Source organism: Thalassophryne amazonica, chromosome 3, assembly GCF_902500255.1.
Source record: "Thalassophryne amazonica chromosome 3, fThaAma1.1, whole genome shotgun sequence".
Taxonomy (NCBI): Eukaryota; Metazoa; Chordata; class Actinopteri; order Batrachoidiformes; family Batrachoididae; genus Thalassophryne; species Thalassophryne amazonica.
Window position 1 is genome coordinate 25,945,146 of NC_047105.1, and position 24,849 is coordinate 25,969,994.

Here is a 24,849-nt window from a genome sequence, read left to right on the forward strand (position 1 = left end):
TTTCCTGGTTTCTGTCAGTGAGTCTTTTAAACACAACTGCAAAGCTGTTGACGGGTTTCAGTGAAACATAACACAGCATTAGCACAAGATATGAAGATTTGCACGAAGAAAAATAATTTCAGTCCAATACCTCCAGGCAGGATAATTGGCATGTTGTTGTGCTTTCTGCATCATATTTGCCGATTACATGTATGAACAAAGCTTTTGGGCTCTTCAGTTGAGATGTTTGTGATTGTAATTCTTGCACAGTCAGGTTCCTGAGTATTTGGCCACTGACACTGTTATTTTATCTTTGTATAACACAGTGGAGTTTAAACAAACCAACATGTGCTTCTAGTGCAGACTTTAACAAAAATATCACATTCAGCAGGATTTACAGCCATTTGTTTCTCACAGGTGAAAAGTAATTGGATTAAGAAACGTATAAATATCAGGATTATTCTTCATACTTGGATGAAAATCCTTTGCAGGCAGCGACTGCCTGAAGTCTGGAACTCATGGACATCACCACATGGTGACTTTCTTTCAGATGCTTTCCCAGGCCTTTACTGTAGCCATCTTCTGTTGTTTAATGCTTATTTCAGCTCTTAAGTAATTCTGTCTTCAGTAAGTTCAGCCTTCATGATATGTCCCTTTGTTGTCAGCTGATGCAGGCTGACCAGCCGCCGGGTTTTTTTTTTTTTTTTTTTTGCCTCAACCCAGCATGCTCTGCTGGGTCGCGGTCAGGACTGAATATACAGTTATGTTGCCTTGAAGCTGTTGGGTTGCTTTGGCAGTATGTTTTGGGCTGTTATCCATCTGCACTGTGCAGCTCTGTTCATCACTTTGACAGAATTTGTCTGAATCTGAGCAGATAGTATCGTCCCAAATGCTGCGTCCATCAATAGTCACATCATCAGTAAACACCAGTGAGCCAGTTCCACTGGTAGCCGTTGATGCCCAGACTTTAACACGGCCTCCAACATGTCTGACAGATGATGTGGTTCATTTGAGATAACTCTTCTTTTCCTGTTCCTTTTCCATACTCTTCTCATTACACCAATCTGGTGCAAGTTAATTTTGTTTCAACGGCCCAAAAAGCTTGTTTCAGAATTGGACAGGCTTTCTGTTTTTTTCCCAGTGCTTTCTGACTTTAAGGTGGTCTTATCTGACCTTCCTGTTCTTGAGTATGATCAGCAGCTTACATCTTTTTGTAAACCCTCTGTGCTTAGATTCATGAAGCGGTGTCTTCATCGTGGACTTTGACAGTAACGCACCAACCTCCTCCAGAGTGATCTTGATTTTGTAGACCGGGGTGCTCAAGTTCGGTCTTCGAGATCTATCTTCCTGACAGTCATAGTTGTTTCCCTGCTCCAACACACCTGAATGCAATGAAAGGCTCATTAAAAGTCTACTAATGCGTCTTTCATTGGATTTAGGTGTGTTGGAACAAGGAGACAACTAAGAATGTCAGGAAGGTAGATCTCGAGGACTAAACTTGGGTACCCATGTTCTAGATGTTTAAAGGGGGTTTTTCTTCACCAAAGAAGGAAATCTGCCATGTGGTCTTCCAGGATTGCACACCTTCTTTTTTTTAATGTACCACATCTTAAGAATTGGTCTTAAAATGTTCTGAAACTTCTCTTAAAGTTTTCCCACCCTTCACTCTCTTCTGTCCTGCTCAGTCCTGAATTTTTGACTTATTTCAGCTTGTCTCTCCATGTCCTTACCTCGCTCTCTTCTGTGTAGAAGCGCCGTTCAGGACGTCAGGTCAAAAGGAGGAAGTACAACGAGGATTTGGACTTTAAGGTGGTAGATGATGACGGAGAGACGATTGCTGTTCTTGGAACGGGTCGCATCTCGGCTCTTAATGCCACGGCTCTGGCATGGCAGGCTGAGGTAAGGATGTAAATCACAACAGTTTTCTGTTCAGTGTTTTTCATTATTGTTCCATTTACTATCAATTTAACCTTTAAATTTAGTAATATTGTTTAAAACAACTTGCCAACCAGCTATTCCCATGTTTGATTGTTGATTTGTTGTTCCTCTTATGGCCTTGTTTTCTGTAAGCCCATCTCAGATTGTTGGTTTTAAACAAGTTTACTCAAAGTCTAATGAACTAGTTTTTGTAAAAAAAATAGCAAGAAAGTTTAATCTGAAATGAGAATTGCTACATTTGTGTGCTGATTTGCAGAATGAAGTCATTAAAAACAAACAGATGATGATGGCACGTGGTAAAAAATGTTGGACTCTGTAAGACTTCCATTAAATAAGTAGATATGATTGATTACTCTGAATTCTCCCCACTGCATATAGGTACTTACGTACCGCTATAGGGGGTGTACTATTTGTTTTTGACTAGGGTTGGGTATCGGAAACCGGTTCTTTTCAGGTATTGTTAAGAAATGATTCGATCCACTGACATCAATAGCCTTTTTGCTTAACGATTCCCTTATCGGTTCTTCAGAGCGGCCATTGTTTTTGGGGGTGTTTATCGGGAAAATCTTCATTTCACTACGTTGATTGCAGACCCTGCAGCGGGTCTGTAATCAACTGTTTCTGCAGTGCAGCTCTGCTTTGAAGCTTGAAGCAATGAAACAGTGCTCCAACCCATTGCTTCATTGATTCTTTGCTTCGGTGCTTTTCCAAAGCAGCAACTCCGCTTCTTAACACCTCTCAAAGCTATTAAAATATGATAATCGTGAGTCACTTTTGTGCGGATTAAAGTCACTAACTGGGACTCCTGTTTTGATGCGAGAAAGAAATGAGACTCGTCCTCCGTTCCGTTTGTACCGCTCCAAACGCTGTGCGGCTCTCTGCCGAGACAGTCCGTTCGGAATTAATAACTTCAAAGTGAATTGCCATTTAAATCAAATGACACCTCTTTCCAAACATTGTAATACAAACAATAAACTGTGATCGATCAAAACATTTTTTTCCTCCCAAAATGAGACATCCTGTGCTGATGTGCAGCAGCCAGCTGAGCTCAGCTCAGAGGTATGGAGAGACAATAATGCCAAAATGTCTGAAAGGAAATGCTTTTGCCAAAATCTACAGGTTTTGTTTATTTTTATTAATGTCCAGAGATCAAGGATCCAGTGACCAATTTCATATTTATTTACTTTAGGACTCAATAAAATGTTGACATAGAAAACCTGTACAGCCTACTTTCACTACACAGAAAATTCACAAGAGGTATCGATAAGGGAATCGATAAGGAATCAGATTGATAAGCGGAATCAATAATGGCATTGATATCGATAAAATCTTATCAATACCCATCCCTATTCTTGACTGAATTTTGTGATGTTTGCTGACCAACTTTTTTCCGGTTTCGACTCCTTTGTCACCCCCGGTGTATTCAGGGGGAAAAAAAACAAACATTAAATACATCTAAATAAGACTGGATAACCACAAGCAAAGTAGTAATAAATACAAACCCTGAAACACAGCCACACCACGCTGATTGGACTCCTCCTGTGTTTGCACATGACTGACTTGGAGATAACACGTGAAAGTAAAAGTAAACCAACAATAAAAATATTTACCAAATTAAGCGCAGTAGCCAGGTGCTGCTAAATATGTTGATCAGCTAATAAATAAATGACTCAGACTCACTTTTATTGTCACTCGACCCTTACAGGCAGAACGAAATGCAGTTTCTCCAGGTCTTGGTGTAGTTAACTGGGACAATTTTTTTTTTTCTTAACCTAACCTATTGTATAAACCTTTGCAATGTACAATATGCGCACCCCTATGGCCATAGAATGTATATACAAGGCACAGGGTCGGCAGCAGCGTTCGAGTATTAAGAAGGTGACAATGTGCATGTAGTGCAGTGTTCACAGTTTGGTGGTGGATATTGAACTGTTCAACAGTCTGACAGGATTCGGGTAGAAGCTGTTTTTCAGTCTGGATGTTTTTGCCCAGATGCTGTACAGCCTCCTTCCAGAGGGAGGGGTGTGAACAGACTGTGCACAGGGTGGGTGGAGTCTCGGAGGATGCAGGTGGCTTTGTCTCTACATCTGGAGATGTAAATGTCCCCAATCAATCAATCAATCAACTTTTTTCTTGTATAGCGCCAAATCACAACAAACAGTTGCCCCAAGGCGCTCCACATTGCAAGGCAAGGCCATACAATAATTATGAAACACAGTCTACGTCTAAAGCAACATAACCAAGGGATGGTCCAGGGTCACCCGATCCAGCCCTAACTATAAGCCTTAGCGAAAAGGAAAGTTTTAAGCCTAATCTTAAAGTAGAGAGGGTATCTGTCTCCCTGATCTGAATTGGGAGCTGGTTCCACAGGAGAGGAGCCTGAAAGCTGAAGGCTCTGCCTCCCATTCTACTCTTACAAACCCTAGGAACTACAAGTAAGCCCGCAGTCTGAGAGCGAAGCGCTCTAATGGGGTAATATGGTACTATGAGGTCCCTAAGATAAGATGGGACCTGATTATTCAAAACCTTATAAGTAAGAAGAAGAATTTTAAATTCTATTCTAGCATTAACAGGAAGCCAATGAAGGGAGGCCAACACGGGTGAGATATGCTCTCTCCTGCTAGTCCCCGTCAGTACTCTAGCTGCAGCATTCTGAACCAACTGAAGGCTTTTTAGGGAACTTTTAGGACAACCTGATAATAATGAATTACAATAGTCCAGCCTAGAGGAAACAAATGCATGAATTAGTTTTTCAGCATCACTCTGAGACAAGACCTTTCTGATTTTAGAGATATTGCGTAAATGCAAAAAGGCAGTCCTACATATTTGTTTAATATGCGCTTTGAATGACATATCCTGATCAAAAATAACTCCAAGATTTCTCACAGTATTACTAGAGATCAGGGAAATGCCATCCAGAGTAACGATCTGGTTAGACACCATGCTTCTAAGATTTGTGGGGCCAAGTACAATAACTTCAGTTTTATCTGAGTTTAAAAGCAGGAAATTAGAGGTCATCCATGTCTTTATGTCTGTAAGACAATCCTGCAGTTTAGCTAATTGGTGCGTATCCTCTGGCTTCATGGATAGATAAAGCTGGGTATCATCTGCGTAACAATGAAAATTTAAGCAATACCGTCTAATAATACTGCCCAAGGGAAGCATGTATAAAGTGAATAAAATTGGTCCTAGCACAGAACCTTGTGGAACTCCATAATTAACTTTAGTCTGTGAAGAAGATTCCCCATTTACATGAACAAACTGTAATCTATTAGACAAATATGATTCAAACCACCGCAGCGCAATGCCTTTAATACCTATGACATGCTCTAATCTCTGTAATAAAATTTTATGGTCAGCAGTATCAAAAGCAGCACTGAGGTCCAACAGAACAAGCACAGAGATAAGTCCACTGTCCGAAGCCATAAGAAGATCATTTGTAACCTTCACTAATGCTGTTTCTGTACTATGATGAATTCTAAAACCTGACTGAAACTCTTCAAATAGACCATTCCTCTGCAGGTGATCAGTTAGCTGTTTTACAACTACCCTCTCAAGAATCTTTGAGAGAAAAGGAAGGTTGGAGATTGGCCTATAATTAGCTAAGATAGCTGGGTCAAGTGATGGCTTTTTAAGTAATGGTTTAATTACTGCCACCTTAAAGGCCTGTGGTACATAACCAACTAACAAAGATAGATTGATCATATTTAAGATTGAAGCATTAAATAATGGTAGGACTTCCTTGAGCAGCCTGGCAGGAATGGGGTCTAATAAGCATGTTGATGGTTTGGATGAAGTAACTAATGAAAATAACTCAGACAGAACAATCGGAGAGAAAGAGTCTAACCAAATACCGGCATCACTGAAAGCAGCCAAAGATAACGATACATCTTTGGGATGGTTATGAGTAATTTTTTCTCTAATTGTCAAAATTTTGTTAGCAAAGAAAGTCATGAAGTCATTACTAGTTAAAGTTAATGGAATACTCAGCTCAATAGAGCTCTGACTCTTTGTCAGCCTGGCTACAGTGCTGAAAAGAAACCTGGGGTTGTTCTTATTTTCTTCAATTAGTGATGAGTAGAAAGATGTCCTAGCTTCACGAAGGGCTTTCTTATAGAGCAACAAACTCTTTTTCCAGGCTAAGTGAAGATCTTCTAAATTAGTGAGACGCCATTTCCTCTCCAACTTACGGGTTATCTGCTTTAAGCTACGAGTTTGTGAGTTATACCACGGAGTCAGACACTTCTGATTTAAAGCTCTCTTTTTCAGAGGAGCTACAGCATCCAAAGTTGTCTTCAATGAGGATGTAAAACTATTGACAAGATACTCTAACTCCCTTACAGAGTTTAGGTAGCTACTCTGCTCTGTGTTGGTATATGACATTAGAGAACATAAAGAAGGAATCATATCCTTAAACCTAGTTACAGCGCTTTCTGAAAGACTTCTAGTGTAATGAAACTTATTCCCCACTGCTGGGTAGTCCATCAGGGTAAATGTAAATGTTATTAAAAAATGATCAGACAAAAGGGAGTTTTCAGGGAATACTGTTAAGTCTTCTATTTCCATACCATAAGTCAGAACAAGATCTAAAATATGATTAAAGTGGTGGGTGGACTCATTTACTTTTTGAGCAAAGCCGATAGAGTCTAATAATAGATTAAATGCAGTGTTGAGGCTGTCATTCTCAGCATCTGTGTGGATGTTAAAATCGCCCACTATAATTATTTTATCTGAGCTAAGCACTAAGTCAGACAAAAGGTCTGAAAATTCACAGAGAAACTCACAGTAACGACCAGGTGGACGATAGATAATAACAAATAAAACTGGTTTTTGGGACTTCCAATTTGGATGGACAAGACTAAGAGACAAGCTTTCAAATGAATTAAAGCTCTGTCTAGGTTTTTGATTAATTAATAAGCTGGAATGGAAGATTGCTGCTAATCCTCCGCCCCGGCCCGTGCTACGAGCATTCTGACAGTTAGTGTGACTCGGGGGTGTTGACTCATTTAAACTAACATATTCATCCTGCTGTAACCAAGTTTCTGTTAGGCAGAATAAATCAATACGTTGATCAATTATTATATCATTTACCAACAGGGACTTAGAAGAAAGAGACCTAATGTTTAATAGACCACATTTAACTGTTTTAGTCTGTGGTGCAATTGAAGGTGCTATATTATTTTTTCTTTTTGAATTTTTATGCTTAAATAGATTTTTGCTAGTTACTGGTGGTCTGGGAGCAATGGGTGGTAAGCTGCATCCGATGGTCCTCTGTGCAGACTTCACCACCCGCTGCAGCGCTTTCTTCTCCGCCACCGTGCAGCCACCATACCACACAGGGAGGCAGTAGGACAGGACACTCTCCACTGCACAGCTGTATAATGCCATGAGGACATCTGTGTTCAGTCCGGCCCTTCCCAATTTCCTCAAAAAATAGAGACGTTGGTGGGCTTTCTTGATGACAGCCGTGGTGTTGGTGTGCCAGGTGAGAGTGTTGGAGAGGTGGACTCCAAGATGCCTGATGGAGGAGACGATCTCCACCGCTACTCCATTGATGTAGAGGGGGGAGGGGATGGTGGGGGCTGACCTGCGGAAGTCAACAACTATCTCCTTGGTCTTCTGGGTTTTGAGGATGAGGTTATTGTCTCCGCACCACCGTGTCAGGTTCTCCACTTCTCTTCCTGTATGCTGTCTCATCCCTTTGGCTAATGAGCCCGATCACTGCTGTATCATCTGCAAACTTAATAACAAGATTATTCTTGTGGTGGGCTCTGTGGCCTCCCAGTCAGGAAGTCCAGGATCCAGTTGCACAGTGCTGAGGGGGCTCCTAGTTCAGCCAGCTTGGAAACCAATTTCTGTGGGATGATGGTGTTGAATGCAGAAGTGAAGTCCAGGAACAGCAGCCTTGCCTAGGAGTCCTTGTTCTGATGCACCACGGTGGAGATGGCATCAGCTGTGGACCGTTTTTGCCTGTACGCGTACTGGTGCTCATCTACAGTCACATCGATGGTCTGCTTCAGGCGCCTCATCACCAACTGGCAACTGGCCTGTAGTCGTTGAGGCAGGATGGTGCAGAGGTCTTTGGCACAGGGATTATCCTTAATGTCTTGAGGTACGGCGGAACTCTGGCTTGGGACAGAGGTGTTGAATATATCCGCCAGAACCTCAGACAGCTGGTGTGCACAGTCTTTAAGGACCCTCCCTCGTAGTCCATCAGGGCCCGGGGCCTTTCGGGGGTTGATCCTCTGCAGCACGTTCCTCACCTCAGCTGTAGTGATGTTGCTGACTGGGGATCAGTTGCTGATTGGGGAACAGTTTGTGCACCAACCTTTACTAATGTACAGTAGTGTTCAGAATAATAGTAGTGCTATGTGACTAAAAAGATTAATCCATGTTTTGAGTATATTTCTTATTGTTACATGGGAAACAAGGTACCAGTAGATTCAGTAGATTCTCACAAATCCAATAAGACCAAGCTTTCATGATATGCACACTCTTAAGGCTATGAAATTGGGCTATTAGTAAAAAAAAAAAAGTAGAAAAGGGGGTTACCGGAGTGCTGCTGGTCTCTGTCCGCACGGAAGAGTATCCGCTCGTGTAGCTTGAAGACAGAGTCCGGCATGTTGTTGTTGAGCCACGTCTCCGTCAGGACATAAACACTGCAGCTCCGCATGTCCCGCTGATGTAATCTCAGTCATAGCAAGTCCATTTTGTTTTCCAGCGCACAGACGTTGGATAGAAATAGTGACGGGATAGCCGGTCTTCCGGCGTTAGCTTTTTTTTTTTTTTTTTTTTTTTTTTTTTTTTTTTAAGCAGACCTCCGGCGTTTCCCCATTTTCACCCGCGTGTGCAGCGCTTCCTCTTGGGTCTGCACTGGCGCCAGCTGCAGCTCAACAAATGAATGATCCTAAAAAGAGAGAAACTGATGTCTGTTTTTTCTTTTATTCCTCTCCTATATGCAATACGGAGAATGTGCAGAACACACATGGTAAAGGAGTGCATTCTGTTCAGGATTGAGTGCTGTATGTCGTCAGTTAATCCAGACCCGAGGTCCTCCTCCAGCATTTTGTATGGCTGGTGTTGAGGGCAGTGTAGTATAGAGATAAGGTTGTAGACATGGGATGTGAGGCATTGACATGTGGGGCTGTCAAACCACATCATGTTTTCTTTGATGTTGCTGTCATGTTCGATATTAATTAATAAAAAAGACCAAATCAAATCAATTTTATTTATATAGCGCCAAATCACAACAAACAGTTGCCCCAAGGCGCTTTATATTGTAAGGCAAAGCCATACAATAATTATGGAAAAACCCCAACGGTCAAAACGACCCCCTGTGAGCAAGCACTTGGCGACAGTGGGAAGGAAAAACTCCCTTTTAACAGGAAGAAACCTCCAGCAGAACCAGGCTCAGGGAGGGGCAGTCTTCTGCTGGGACTGGTTGGGGCTGAGGGAGAGAACCAGGAAAAAGACATGCTGTGGAGGGGAGCAGAGATCAATCACTAATAATTAAATGCAGAGTGGTGCATACAGAGCAAAAAGAGAAAGAAACACTCAGTGCATCATGGGAACCCCTCAGCAGTCTAAGTCTATAGCAGCAGAACTAAGGGATGGTTCAGGGTCACCTGATCCAGTCCTAACTATAAGCTTTAGCAAAAAGGAACGTTTTAAGCCTAATCTTAAAAGTAGAGAGGGTGTCTGTCTCCCTGATCCGAATTGGGAGCTGGTTCCAGAGGAGAGGAGCCTGAAAGCTGAAGGCTCTGCCTCCCATTCTACTCTTACAAACCCTAGGAACTACAAGTAGGCCTGCAGTCTGAGAGCGAAGCGCTCTATTGGGGTGATATGGTACTATGAGGTCCCTAAGATAAGATGGGACCTGATTATTCAAAACCTTATAAGTAAGAAGAAGAATTTTAAATTCTATTCTAGAATTAACAGGAAGCCAATGAAGAGAGGCCAATATGGGTGAGATATGCTCTCTCCTTCTAGTCCCTGTCAGTACTCTAGCTGCAGCATTTTGAATTAACTGAAGGCTTTTCAGGGAACTTTTAGGACAACCTGATAATAATGAATTACAATAGTCCAGCCTAGAGGAATAAATGCATGAATTAGGTTTTCAGCATCACTCTGAGACAAGACCTTTCTAATTTTAGAGATATTGTGCAAATGCAAAAAAGCAGTCCTACATATTTGTTTAATATGCTCATTGAATGACATATCCTGATCAAAAATGACTCCAAGATTTCTCACAGTATTACTAGAGGTCAGGGTAATGCCATCCAGAGTAAGGATCTGGTTAGACACCATGTTTCTAAGATTTGTGGCCATAAGAAGATCATTTGTAACCTTCACTAATGCTGTTTCTGTACTATGATGAATTCTAAAACCTCACTGAAACTCTTCAAATAGACCATTCCTCTGGAGATGATCAGTTAGCTGTTTTACAACTACCCTTTCAAGAATTTTTGAGAGAAAAGGAAGGTTGGAGATTGGCCTATAATTAGCTAAGATATCTGGGTCAAGTGATGACTTTTTAAGTAATGGTTTAATTACTGCCACCTTAAAAGCCTGTGGTACATAGCCAACTAATAAAGACAGATTGATCATATTTAAGATCGAAGCATTAATTCTTGGTAGGGCTTCCTTGAGCAGCCTGGTAGGAATGGTGTCTTATAGACATGTTGATGGTTTGGAGGAAGTAACTAATGAAAATAACTCAGACAGAACAATCGGAGAGAAAGAGTCTAACCAAATACCGGCATCACTGAAAGCAGCCAAAGAGAACGATATGTCTTTGGGATGGTTATGAGTAATTTTTTCTCTAATAGTTAAAATTTTATTAGCAGAGAAAGTCATGAAGTCATTACTAGTTAAAGTTAAAGGAATACTCGGCTCAATAGAGCTCTGACTCTTTGTCAGCCTGGCTACAGTGCTGAAAAGAAACCTGGGGTTGTTCTTATTTTCTTCAATTAGTGATGAGTAGTAAGATGTCCTAGCTTTACGGAGGGCTTTTTTTATAGAGCAACAGACTCTTTTTCCAGGCTAAGTGAAGATCTTCCAAATTAGTGAGACGCCATTTCCTCTCCAACTTACGGGTTATCTACTTTAAGCTGCGAGTTTGTGAGTTATACCACGGAGTCAGGCACTTCTGATTTAAGGCTCTCTTTTTCAGAGGAGCTACAGCATCCAAAGTTGTCCTCAATGAGGATATAAAGCTATTGATGAGATAATCTATCTCACTCACAGAATTTAGGTAGCTACTCTGCCCTGTGTTGGTATATGGCATTGGAGAACATAAAGAATGAATCATATCCTTAAACCTAGTTTCAGTGCTTTCTGGAAGACTTCTACTGTAATGAAACTTATTCCCCACTGCTGGGTAGTCCATCAGAGTAAATGTAAATGTTATTAAGAAATGATCAGACAGAAGGGGGTTTTCAGGGAATACTGTTAAGTCTTCAATTTCCATACCATAAGTCAGAACAAGATCTAAGGTATGATTAAAGTGGTGGGTGGACTCATTTACATTTTGAGTAAAGCCACTCGAGTCTAACAATAGATTAAATGCAGTGTTGAGGCTGTCATTCTCAGCATCTGTGTGGATGTTAAAATCGCCCACTATAATTATCTTATCTGAGCTAAGCACTAAATCAGACAAAAGGTCTGAAAATTCACAGAGAAACTCACAGTAACGACCAGGTGACGATAGATAACAACAAATAAAACTGGTTTTTGGGACTTCCAATTTGGATGGACAAGACTAAGAGACAAGCTTTCAAATGAATTAAAGCTCTGTCTGGGTTTTTGATTAATTAGTAAGCTGGAGTGGAAGATTGCTGCTAATCCTCCACCTCGGCCCATGCTACGAGCGTTCTGGCAGTTAGTGTGACTCGGGGGTGTTGACTCATTTAAACTGACATATTCATCCTGCTGTAACCAGGTTTCTATAAGGCAGAATAAATCGATATGTTGATCAATTATTGTATCATTTACTAACAGGGACTTAGAAGAGAGAGATCTAATGTTTAATAGACCACATTTAACTGTTTTAGTCTGTGGTGCAGTTGAAGGTGCTATATTATTTTTTCTTTTTGAATTTTTATGCTTAAATAGATTTTTGCTGGTTATTGGTGGTCTGGGAGCATGGTGTAATGAGGGGATGGCAGGGGGAGAGAAGCTGCAGAGAGGTGTGTAAGACTACAGCTCTGCTTCCTGGTCCCAACCCTGGATAGTCACGGTTTGGAGGATTTAAGAAAATTAGCCAGATTTCTAGAAATGAGAGCTGCTCCATCCAAAATGGGATGGATGCCGTCTCTCCTAACAAGACCAGGTTTTCCCCAGAAGCCTTGCCAATTATCTGTGAAGCCCACCTCATTTTTTGGACACCACTCAGACAGCCAGCAATTCAGGGAGAACATGCGGCTAAACATGTCACTCCCGGTCCGATTGGGGAGGGGCCCAGAGAAAACTACAGAGTCCGACATTGTTTTTGCAAAGTTACACACCGATTCAATGTTAATTTTAGTGACCTCCGATTGGCGTAACCGGGTGTCATTACTGCCGACGTGAATTACAATCTTACCAAATTTACGCTTAGCCTTAGCCAGCAGTTTCAAATTTCCTTCAGTGTCGCCTGCTCTGGCCCCCGGAAGACAATTGACTATGGTTGCTGGTGTCACTAACTTCACATTTCTCAAAACAGAGTCGCCAGTAACCAGAGTTTGTTCCTTGGCGGGTGTGTCGCCGAGTGGGGAAAAACGGTTAGAGATGTGAACGGGTTGGCGGTGTACACGGGGCTTCTGTTTAGGACTACGCTTCCTCCTCACAGTCACCCAGTCGGCCTGCTTTCCTGGCTGCTCAGGATCTGCCGGAGGGGAACTAATGGCGGCTAAGCTACCTTGGTCCGCACCAACTACAGGGGCCTGGCTAGCTGTAGGATTTTCCAAGGTGCGGAGCCGAGTCTCCAATTCGCCCAGCCTGGCCTCCAAAGCTACGAATAAGCTACACTTATTACAAGTACCATTACTGCTAAAGGAGGCCGAGGAATAACTAAACATTTCACACCCAGATCAGAAAAGTGCGGGAGAGACAGGAGAAGCCGCCATGCTAAACCGGCTAAGAGCTAGTAGCTGCGCTAAGCTAGCGGATTCCTAAAAACACACAAAGTAAATAATGTGTAAATAATTTAGAGGTGATTCAGCAGAGGGAGTGCTTTAGTTAAGGCACGTGAAGATTACACTGTGAAACAAATCGTTATCTAGTTAACTAGATCAATCTAACTGCACAGATTAAACAGCTAACAGATACAGCAAAACACCGCTGTGCTCCGGAACAGGAAGTGATACAATACCGCAGTGAGAGCCAACCACCAGTAGAGGCAGCCAAAAAAAAATAACTGAGTAGTCCTCATTAGTGATTAGTGAGTAGACCAGTGAAAGAAAGAAAAATAAATTAGTTTTAACTTTTCTGACGTTGAGTATGTCATTGGTTTTTCTTTTGTAGTTTTGTTTTGGCCCCTTTACTGACCCACGTGCAGGTATTCTGAGAACTCATTCGTCATGGTTTATCAAATAATCCTCTGTAATAGCTTTCTTTAAGCATTTAGATTTAAGGCACATGTTCCTCTTTGCAGACTTGTCTTTTTTGTCTTTTTAACATGGAGAACTTTCTCGTTGTCAGGAACCACCTGAGGATGAAGCAAACATCATCGAGAAAATCCTGTCTGTCAGAGTAGTGAAGAAGGAGGTGAAGTAGAGAGTACACACTCCTATTTTGCAGTCAGATTGTAAATCTTCCTGTTTTCTGATCTTCTTTTTCTTTCCTCGTCGCTGTAGACGTCATCAGGGGACCAAGCAGAGGAGATGGAGGAGTTTTATGTCAAGTACAGAAATTTGTGAGTGCATCTTTGTCAGTCCTGCCTTAATTTATAAAGTTGAATTCACTGACATTTTACAGGGCAAGCTTTTAGCTAACGCTGGTGCTCGGTGTTCACATGGCTGCGGTGTGAGGTTGGGGTTGGCTTTAGGTCGCAGCGGGATCAGAGGTGCTGCAGTGTCAGCATCACTGACGTTAGTGTTGTGCAAGTTTGGTTTTCACAGTTTGCTGTTGAATTTCATGACATTTTCCCCATAAAAGTCTCAAACCCTTATTTTATAGCTTTGTGTAGAATCTACTTTAAAGTTTTTTTTCAAGGTAAAAGACAAAAGAATTGGCATGCACCAAAATGGTAATCATCTTGGAAATATGCATATGATCAGCCCCATGTTGCACACTCAAGCATAACATCCTATGCATCCAGAAAGTATTCACAGCTCTTCAGTTTTCCCATATTTTATGGTACAGCCTTATTCCAAAATGGATGAAATTCATTTTTTTCTCCATCAAACTTCTTGAGATGTTTCTACAGCTTAACTGGAGTCCACCTGGGGTAAATTCAGTTGATTAGACAGGATTTGAAAAGGCACACACCTGTCTACATATAAGGTCCCACAGTTGACAGTGCATGTCAGAGCACAAACCAGGCATGAAGTCAGAATTGTCTGTAGACCTCAGAGACAGGTCTGATTTAAGACAAAAATCTGGAAAGGTACAGAAATATTTCTGCTGCTTTGAAGGTCCTAATGAGCACAGTGGCCTCGATAATCTGTAAATGGAAGAAGTTCAGACCAACCAGGACTCTTCCTCGAGCTGGCTGCCCATCTAAACTGAGTGATTGGGGGACAAGGACCTTAGTCAGGGAGGTGACCAAGCAGTGGATGGTCACTCTGTCAGAGCTCCAGCATTCCTCGGTGGAGAGAGGAGAACCTTCCAGAACGATAACCATCTCTGCAGCAATCCACCAATCAGGCCTGTATGGTAGAGTGGCCAGACAGAAGCCACTCCTGAGTAAAAGACACATGGCAGCCCGTCTAGAGTTCACTAAAAGGCACCTAAAGGACTCTCAGACCATGAGACTCTCATCTTTGTCTGATGAGACAAATTCTCATCTTTGTCATGAATGCCAGGCGTCATGTTTGGAGGAAACCAGGCACCATCCCTACAGTGAAGCATGGTGGTGGCAGCATCATGCTGTGGATATTTTTTTTCAGCAGCAGGAACTGGGAGACTAGTCAGGATTGAGGGAAAGATGAATGCAGCAATGTACAGAGACATCATGGATGATAACCTGCTCCAGAGCACTCTTGACCTTAGAGTGGGATGAGTGGGGGGGAGTGGCTTCAGGACAACTCTGTGAATGTCCTTGAGTGGCTCAGCCAGAACTCAGACCTGAATCTGATTGAACATCTGTGGAGAGATCTGAAAATGGCTGTGCACCGACTCTCCACATCCAATCTGATGGAACTTGAGACGTGCTGCAAAGAGGAATGGACAAAACTGCCCAAAGATAAGTGCACCAAGCTTCGTAAGTGGCATCGTATTCAAGAGGACCTGAGGCTGTAATTGCTGCCAAAGGTGCATCAACAAAACATTGAACAAAGGCTGTGAATATTTATGTACATGTGATTTCTTAGTTTATTTTTACTAAATTTGCAAACAACAACAAAAATTTTTTTTTCATATTGTAATTATGGGGTGTTGTGAGTAGAATTTTGAAGGGAAAAAATGAATTTACTCCATTTTGGAATAAAGCTGTACCATAACAAAATGTGGAAAAAGTGAAGCGCTATGAATACTTCCCGGGCATACTGAACATACAGCAATCAAAGATTTGGACACACTTTCCTATTCATTGGTGGTACGATATGATCTGGTTGCTGGTCTCTGCATAAATATCTTTTTCAGCCATACATGTTAAGATGTCAGTTATTGCTCCTTTGTGTCCATGTTGTCGAGTTTGGAAAGACCTTGAGGAACCTTTCTTTAAAAGCAGTACCTGCAGTTTTACCACCTTGTTTAAACGCATCGCTATATGTAATTAGGAGGCATTTTGCGTTCTTGTTGGTCAAGCTGTATGACTAAAACAGTGAAGATGAAAAGAGTTTTCTTCTTGTCTCCTCTGTCCATTTGCGTTCAGTTCATTCTGGTGCTCTGTTGAAATCAACTTTCTGACACTTAAATGATCTTGGGATAGATAGTCCCTCAAAGTGAGCATGTTCTCTACTTGTTTCCCCCACTATCTCAAATCAGCAAAGTTTTTTTGTGCAGTTACAACTTTGTAGTGAGCTATTATGTTTGCTTTCACAGATATAACCACGGCCTTATTCATTGGACAACATGGTTTAGGTTCGAAATGGCAGATAAATTACTCCATTGTGGTTTGAGTTTGAGATGCTGATTTGTTGATGTGTTATGTTCTCATTGCGGATACTGTCCATCCTCGTCACTACCAAAGGAAATCGTAGCATTTTCAACTTGGCCACATCCAACTCTGCTTCCTGTCTTTTTGTTAGCCACATAAACGCCAGCTCATGCAACACAGCTGGTCTCACTGCTGTTTTTCCAACTTTGTACCCTTTGTAACTAAACCCTGACCAGACAATGGTGACATGTACTGATGTTTCTTCACCTTTCAGCATTATTTGAACATAATTCACTTAGCTGTTGTTTCTTCAGCAACATTTTTATTTTCTTCAGAAAATGCATGAAATCAGCTGTAATGAAGAACAACAAAATTTTACAAATATCTGCTAGGCTGCATTAGCCATAAGCCTAATTCATGTGCAGCCCTTAATATGCTCCTGTGCCAAAGCTCGGAAAGCGAACGTGACTGAGAGTTTCTGAAAGGCTAATTTCGGTTTACCCTTTAATTTAACATGTTTAAACATATTCTTGCAGTAAAATCATCAAAATGCCTCTGAATTGACATAGAAGAAGTTAAACCAAAAAAATACCTTGTTCCCATTCTAACAAAGTGCTTAATTTCTACAACAGTAGCCTTACATGGGAAAAATCTCCATTAGACCTTGCTTTGTTGTGTGTAGATGTCAAGTTGCTGTTAAATGCACAAAAGCCCATATCACCGTAAGTACTTCAAAATAAAAGCATGAAATAATGAACTGCCTTTAACACAGTAAAAACACAAAGAAGTTCTTTAACTCAAGAAACAGGCATTCATAAGTTATTTACACCCTTCTATTACATATCACTCCTGTCACTCTTCTCCATCCATTCTACCCTAGTTGTACTCGATTAAAATACATATTCATCACAGTCATTTCGATCCTTTTTGCAAAAGATGCCACTATATTCCTTTCCACACCCTTCTCCTTGACGCTGTACCTTTTTCTCACCTGTTTCCCTTCACCAACCTTGAATTCAGCTCCAATCAGCAGGTACACTTTCTCTCACCTCATCTTAAGTTGTATCAAAGATCTTTCTCCTCCAGCTCATAATCCACTTGTGTGGCATATGTGCTGATGACATTTAGCGTGACTCCTTTACCTCTCTCCTTCCACTCCTTCATCCATGATCATTTCTGCGGGTACCCTCCTCGGTAACAGTAGTGATGGTGGTCTTCGAACCAGTGCTATGACCGATCTATCTGCTGCATGATCTGGGTATTTGGGGAGAGTGTTATCTGGTCTGCAATCATAAGCCCGCCTGCTCGGTGACCCAGCACTGTTGGGAAATGGATGAGTGGAGTGTAGCTCTTTTTAGGGCATTCTTTCTGGGAAGGTGACTTTGCACACTTTGCCTGTTTGTCAGCCGTGCAAAGTACTAATGAGAAAACTAGATGTTGAAGGAGGGCAGAGAGTTTTTCATTGGAATCTCTGGAGACTTGCTGTTTGTATTTTTAAGAAAGGTGCTACACAGATACACACAGTGGTCATTAGGATTGTAATTAATTCCCAGGGCTAATGAATAAAACATCAGTAAGTTGTTTGAACTGAATCTAACAGAATAGATGAGAACATTTTCCTTTATTTAGAAAAGTGATATATGTGTAGATTTTAAAGTTGCGGACAAATGCCCCAAGGATAATATTTGTGAATGTAAAATTCATTATAATACATTAACCTATTATGAAAAGCACAAGTACTTACATTGGCAGTTTAGCAGCGACACTGTGGAAGTTCTTATCCTCTGAACGCTGCAGTGACATTTCTGTTTTTCCATTTATAGACTGTGGTTTAGGGATTAAATCAGCTGTGTAAAACTGTAGCCATAGTAACAACATCAGTTCTGGTTTCTTTCCCATCACTGAATGATTAGGGAATTATTTGTTGGTGGTTATTTCACTGAGTGAGACGCCCCCACTCAGAAAGATTCTCATCGGTGTACAAACGGCAGACATCATAATATACAATGTGTATTGAAACCAGATTGTGTTCGCTGACCTCAAATCTTCTACAGTGGTCTGTCTGGATCACCAAAAAGGATGTAACTGACTTTGATTTCACTTTTACTGACCCTAAAATGTATTTTGAGGTCCTTTTTTCACCCCAGGTCAGTTATGATGTGTATTTTGTGTGAGGTGCAGAGATTGTGGAGAATTGATTTGTTCCTGCATCGCTAAAAGCAGAGCAGTTGTAAGAATTTCTTGACTCATCTTTGTGTCTGTCCATGTCATTGATATGTCGGCACTATTAGGGGCGATTAAGAAGTTTTGAGCTGGACCCAGGAAAATTAGGGCATTGTTCTCCATCTTTTTCATTCATAGAAACCAACATTCCTTGAGAATGTGGGAAGTTTTGACTCACTGGGTGCAGTGTTGAGAAATGGCATCGTGCGTGCGTGCGCGTGTGGTGCGCGCAAATAGTGCACACAAATAGACTGCAGTTCTGTATCTCCCCTCTCATATATATATAGGGACGGTATAACGGAAAATTTTAGTGGTTTTGATACCATGGCTTTTTCATACCGCTGTATACCGTGCAACCAGTTATCGGACCATGTCTAGTTGCGAGGTACTGAAACAATCACATGTTTACGAGTGGCTTTAAATTAATAGATGGAAAAATTTTGCCATTTTAACAAGAGCCCTCTAAAGTTTTATTAATGTTATTACCTCATCAGAACACGAGTTTTATTTATTCATGGCTGCAATGCGGAATTGATTTTAAAAAGCCGTTATTACAGTCTGAAAATGCTTCTTGTCTGTTCTTTGTTGTTGTTGTTGTTTTAGTTCCTACTTGCACTGCAAATGGGCCACGCTGGAAGAGCTCGAGAAAGATCCGAGAATCCATCAGAAGATTAAACGGTTCAGGACCAAACAAGCCCAGATGAAGCACCTGTTCACTGAGGTAACCTCTGCAGTGTCTGCTGTCGTGTCCCAGAAACGACGTAACGGAATACACAGTGTCTGAAGTCCACTGGTCTTCACATTCTGTTAAAGAGCTCTGTAGTAGTCATATTCCAGCAGACAAATGGCCTCCAGTGTGGTTGGAGTTCAAATGTGTGAGTCCAGAACACTGAGCTTTCTGGTCTTTTTGGGGCTTTGTTTTTGTCTTAACAAACAAAGTGACTTTTTTTTTATGTCTACCAGTAAAACTCTCCAAGGCTGAGCATTATGTTAGTGTTAATGTTTTTTATGGTGGCTCTGCAGAAGCTTTGAGGGTTCTGTTGTCATTGACTTACACCTCCTTTAAAACAAAAAAGAACTACACATCGGGGATATGTGGAGACAACCTGAGATAGCTGCGTGGTTTCTCCTGCACAATTTCTGTTTTGATGAAGTTTGCTGACAGTGGTGACACCAGTAAGGTGGGATGAAGAAAGGTCCGCCTGCTTTTCTTCACTTCGTCTTCACTGTAACCAGGTTAATGCCTTTATATTGAAGCTTAATTCAGACTTCAGTGCATGATTCAAAACCAGAACCTGATCAGAATTCATGATTGGCATCTGTGTTAGATGGTTTTTGCTCTTTAACATATTTTCAGGTGTAAGTCACACATTTTTTTCTTTATGGGAACCTCACTTTTTAACACGCTGTTTCCATGGGGGCAATGTTTAAATCCCTAAAATAATCAAGATGCACAAATAAACACAGGATAGACAGCACGCTGGACATTATTTGATGCAGTTTGGACAACAGAAAACACCAGATGGACATGGGTTGCTGGCCCACAGTGTTGGAAAAACAACAACAACAAAAAAACATTGTTGTAGTGTGCTTTTATTATCGAATTATTATTTTGTGTAGTGCTTCAGTTCCTGGGAAACTCCTATATAAATGATGATTATTATTAACAAATGCATGATTTTTCAGTATATAAGTCGCAGGACCTCCCAAGCTAGTAAAAAAAAAAAAAATATATATATATATATATATATATATATATACCTGTGACTTGTATTGTCCGAAAAAAAAAATGGTATGAAGTTCACAGTTGAGAGGTATACGATAGTTCAGGAGTAATCCTCAGTTAGTGTGGCTGCTGTGACATTAGACAAACTACCCCCCCCCCCCCCCCCAAAAAAAAAACAAAAACTGAATAATTCAATTTCTTCCATTCAAAAATGTCATTATCAAGTATTGCAATGTTTTGTTCACCTGCCTCAGCAAATTTTCACCATTTCTGTTCGACCAATCCAGAGAAAATGTTGGCACATTAACATGACTTCCTGCCAACATCTCTGTCATTGTTAGAAAGATGTTTCCTCCGGTATTTTAAAAAGTGAGGAGGAGAAGAAGAGAGTGGAGTACATTTTTTTTCTCTTTTTATGATAGGAGGGTATCTCTAAGACTGCAAAGCAAAGTTTAGCCGACTGTAGCAAAACTAGATATGTTGTATATCTTTGTGGCGGTGGTGCTAACAAGCAGACAGGAGGTGTTGCTGATGTTTGTTGTATGGCTTGGAAACATCGTGCGAGTGGCCAAGTTAAGATGTTCGGGCGTGTGCAAATGAGGGACGCAAGCTGTATCAAGAAGAGGATGCTGAACCGCCTTGTGTCTTAAGAAGATGATGTGAAATTTCAGCAATAGTTTGACAGAAGGCACATTTACCAAAAGACTGAAAGAACAAGGTTGAGGGTACAAGGGGCAGAAATGAAGTTTGTCTGCCGGATATCTGATCTTATACTCTGAGACGGGGTAAGAAGCTCGACTATCCGGGAGGGACTCTTGGGAAGAGCTGCTGCTTCTTTGCATTGAAAGGAGCAAGTTGAGGAGGTTCAGGCATCTGGTGAAGATGCCCTCTGGTTGTCTGCAGAGGGGTGTCTCCCATGCTTCCCAACTGGGAGGAGGCCTCAGGAAAGACCCAGGACACACTGGAGGGATTTTATTTCCCAGCTGGCTTGGGAATGCCTCGAGATCCCCCCAGGAAGAGTGAGAGGACTTTGCCAAGGATAGGGAAGTGTGGGAGGAGCTGCTTGGTCTGTTACCACTGTGACCCAGATGTGTGGCTAGAAATAGATTTTTGTCATATCGCACAGCTCTGAACGCCTTCAACTAAAGACGAAAGTCAACACTGGGAGCAGATCTGGATTTATGTTTCACTGACATTCTGCTGTCTTCTAGGCTTTGTGCACATTAGTTTTGAATTCCCAGGCACATGGTGGGCGTGGTACAGAGCTAACTAAATCCCTGACCATGTGAAATAAAAACCTGTTCTTAGACCACAATCACAAAACCTGTGTAAATGGAAAGACCAAATTTGCGCACAGACTTCCACTGTTTCTGATTCTGTCCTTTGCTCTTAACTTTCCAGCCTGACGAGGATTTGTTTAATCCAGATTATGTTGAGGTGGACAGAGTCCTCGAGGTGGCCATTACCACAGACACAGAGACGGGGGAGGTAGGGGACACACTCCCACCAGTGGTTTTGCCGTGATAATTGCTGTAGCTCCAGTGTGTGATGGTTTTGATTATAACCATCTCAGTCTTGTCTTGCTGCAGGAGGTTACTCATTACCTTGTTAAGTGGTGCAGCCTGTCTTATGAGGAGGCCACGTGGGAGCTGCAAGAAGACCTGGACCCAGAGAAAATCAAAGAATTTGAAGAGATCCAGAAACTGCCGGCAGACCTCAGACACATGGTGAGCAAACCTGAATGCAAGACAAATATATAGAGTTCCAGTGCACTTTTTCTTTCTTTTGTGATTGATTGGTACCTAATAATTTAAAACCAATCCACTGAATTAGTGCACGTTTCATTTTGCTTTGTTTGATATGCCAGCAGTAAGTGCTGCTGCGGAGTTCAACACAGAGGTGTGACAGCGTGTCATTGAGACACGCTGTCAGCATCACTTGAGGGGAGGTGATCAACTTTGGAGGGCTCTCTGTTGGGACTGTTTACACAGAGACTGCTACCTGCTGCTTTGGACTTGAACTAACAGTCTTTTTCAAGACTTTTTTACTTTTTTTTACTTTTTAATTTTTTTTAACTTTTTACTGTGCTCCAACGCCTAAGGAAGACCTCTAACGGTCGAAACATCGCGACGGAGCACTTTTATCAGCTAACTTTCATTAGCGTTGGCAGGCTAACTAGCTTGCTAACGCTTTCGTTTTTTTTTTTTTTTATTTTAGCACCGTTGTCGTGCGTTGCCTGTGCTGCTTCATGGCCTGTTTGGTGCCTTGATTGGGGCACTCCTTCTGCTGAATCACCTCTGGATTATTTGCACATTATTCACTTTGTGTGTTTTTGGGAATCCGCTAGCTTAGCGTAGCTACTAGCTCTTAGCCGATTTAGCATGGCGGCTTCTCCTGTCTCTCCCGCACTTTTCTGCTCTGGGTGTGAAATGTTTAGTTATTCCTCGGCCTCCTTTAGCAGTAACGGTACTTGTAATAAGTGCAGCTTATTCGTAGCTTTGGAGGCCAGGCTGGGCGAAGTGGAGGCTCGGCTCCGCACCGTGGAAAATTCTACAGCTAGCCAGGCCCCTGTAGTCGGTGCGGACCAAGGTAGCTTAGCCGCCGTTAGTTCCCCCCTGGCAGATCCCGTGCAGTCGGGAAAGCAGGCTGACTGGGTGACTGTGAGGAGGAAGCGTAGCCCTAAACAGAAGCCCCGTGTACACCGTCAACCCGTTCGCATCTCTAACCGTTTTTCCCCACTCGACGACACACCCGCCGAGGATCAAACTCTGGTTATTGGCGACTCTGTTTTGAGAAATGTGAAGTTAGCAACACCAGCAACCATTGTCAATTGTCTTCCGGGGGCCAGAGCAGGCGACATCGAAGGACATTTGAAATTGCTGGCTAAGGCTAAGCGTAAATTTGGTAAGATTGTAATTCACGTCGGCAGTAATGACACTCGGTTACGCCAATCGGAGGTCACTAAAATTAACATTAAATCGGTGTGTAACTTTGCAAAAACAATGTCGGACTCTGTTGTTTTCTCTGGGCCCCTCCCCAATCAGACCGGGAGTGACATGTTTAGCCGCATGTTCTCCTTGAATTGCTGGCTGTCTGAGTGGTGTCCAAAAAATGAGGTGGGCTTCATTGATAATTGGCAAAGCTTCTGGGGAAAACCTGGTCTTGTTAGGAGAGACGGCATCCATCCCACTTTAGAGGGAGCAGCTCTCATTTCTAGAAATCTGGCCAATTTTTTTGGATCCTCCAAACTGTGACTGTCTAGCGTTGGGACCAGGAGGCAGAGCTGTGGTCTTATACACCTCTCTGCAGCTTCTCTCCCCCTGCCATCCCCTCATTACCCCATCCCCGTAGAGACGGTGCCTGCTCCCAGACCACCAATAACTAGCAAAAATCTATTTAAGCATAAAAATTCAAAAAGAAAAAATAATATAGCACCTTCAATTGCACCACAGACTAAAACAGTTAAATGTGGTCTATTAAACATTAGGTCTCTTTCTTCTAAGTCCCTGTTGGTAAATGATATAATAATTGATCAACGTATTGATTTATTCTGCCTAACAGAAACTTGGTTACAGCAGGATGAATATGTTAGTTTAAATGAGTCAACACCCCCGAGTCACACTAACTGTCAGAATGCTCGTAGCACGGGCCGGGGCGGAGGATTAGCAGCAATCTTCCATTCCAGCTTATTAATTAATCAAAAACCTAGACAGCGCTTTAATTCATTTGAAAGCTTGTCTCTTAGTCTTGTCCATCCAAATTGGAAGTCCCAAAAACCAGTTTTATTTGTTATTATCTATCGTCCACCTGGTCGTTACTGTGAGTTTCTCTGTGAATTTTCAGACCTTTTGTCTGACTTAGTGCTTAGCTCAGATAAGATAATTGTAGTGGGCGATTTTAACATCCACACAGATGCTGAGAATGACAACACTGCATTTAATCTATTATTAGACTCTATTGGCTTTGCTCAAAAAGTAAATGAGTCCACCCACCACTTTAATCATATTTTGGTTCTTGTTCTGACTTATGGTATGGAAATAGAGGACTTAACAGTATTCCCTGAAAACTCCCTTCTGTCTGATCATTTTTTAATAACATTTACATTTACCCTGATGGACTACCCTGCAGTGGGGAATAAGTTTCATTACACTAGAAGTCTGTAAGGGAGCTAGAGTATCTCGTCAATAGTTTTACATCCTCATTGAAGACAACTTTGGATGCTGTAGCTCCTCTGAAAAAGAGAGCTTTAAATCAGAAGTGTGTGACTCCGTGGTATAACTCACAAACTCGTAGCTTAAAGCAGATAACCCGTAAGTTGGAGAGGAAATGGCGTCTCACTAATTTAGAAGATCTTCACTTAGCCTGGAAAAAGAGTTTGTTGCTCTATAAGAAAGCCCTCCGTGAAGCTAGGACATCTTTCTACTCATCACTAATTGAAGAAAATAAGAACAACCCTAGGTTTCTTTTCAGCACTGTAGCCAGGCTGACAAAGAGTCAGAGCTCTATTGAGCTGAGTATTCCATTAACTTTAACTAGTGATGACTTCATGACTTTCTTTGCTAACAAAATTTTGACTATTAGAGAAAAAATTACTCATAACCATCCCAAAGATGTATCGTTATCTTTGGCTGCTTTCAGTGATGCCGGTATTTGGTTAGACTCTTTCTCTCCGATTGTTCTGTCTGAGTTATTTTCATTAGTTACTTCATCCAAACCATCAACATGCTTATTAGACCCCATTCCT

The 24,849-nt window shown here is 41.7% G+C and overlaps 1 protein-coding gene across 1 annotated transcript in view; it reads left to right on the plus strand.

Moving 5' to 3' along the window:
- chd6 (chromodomain helicase DNA binding protein 6) overlaps positions 1 to 24,849 on the plus strand; it is a 255,681-nt gene that overhangs the window by 148,303 nt on the left and 82,529 nt on the right. Inside the window, exons 6-11 of the mRNA XM_034165956.1 lie at positions 1,729 to 1,878; positions 13,597 to 13,662; positions 13,752 to 13,810; positions 18,983 to 19,100; positions 21,507 to 21,593; positions 21,695 to 21,832. Coding sequence (XP_034021847.1) covers positions 1,729 to 1,878; positions 13,597 to 13,662; positions 13,752 to 13,810; positions 18,983 to 19,100; positions 21,507 to 21,593; positions 21,695 to 21,832 — 618 coding nt within the window. The remainder of the gene's footprint in view (positions 1 to 1,728; positions 1,879 to 13,596; positions 13,663 to 13,751; positions 13,811 to 18,982; positions 19,101 to 21,506; positions 21,594 to 21,694; positions 21,833 to 24,849) is intronic.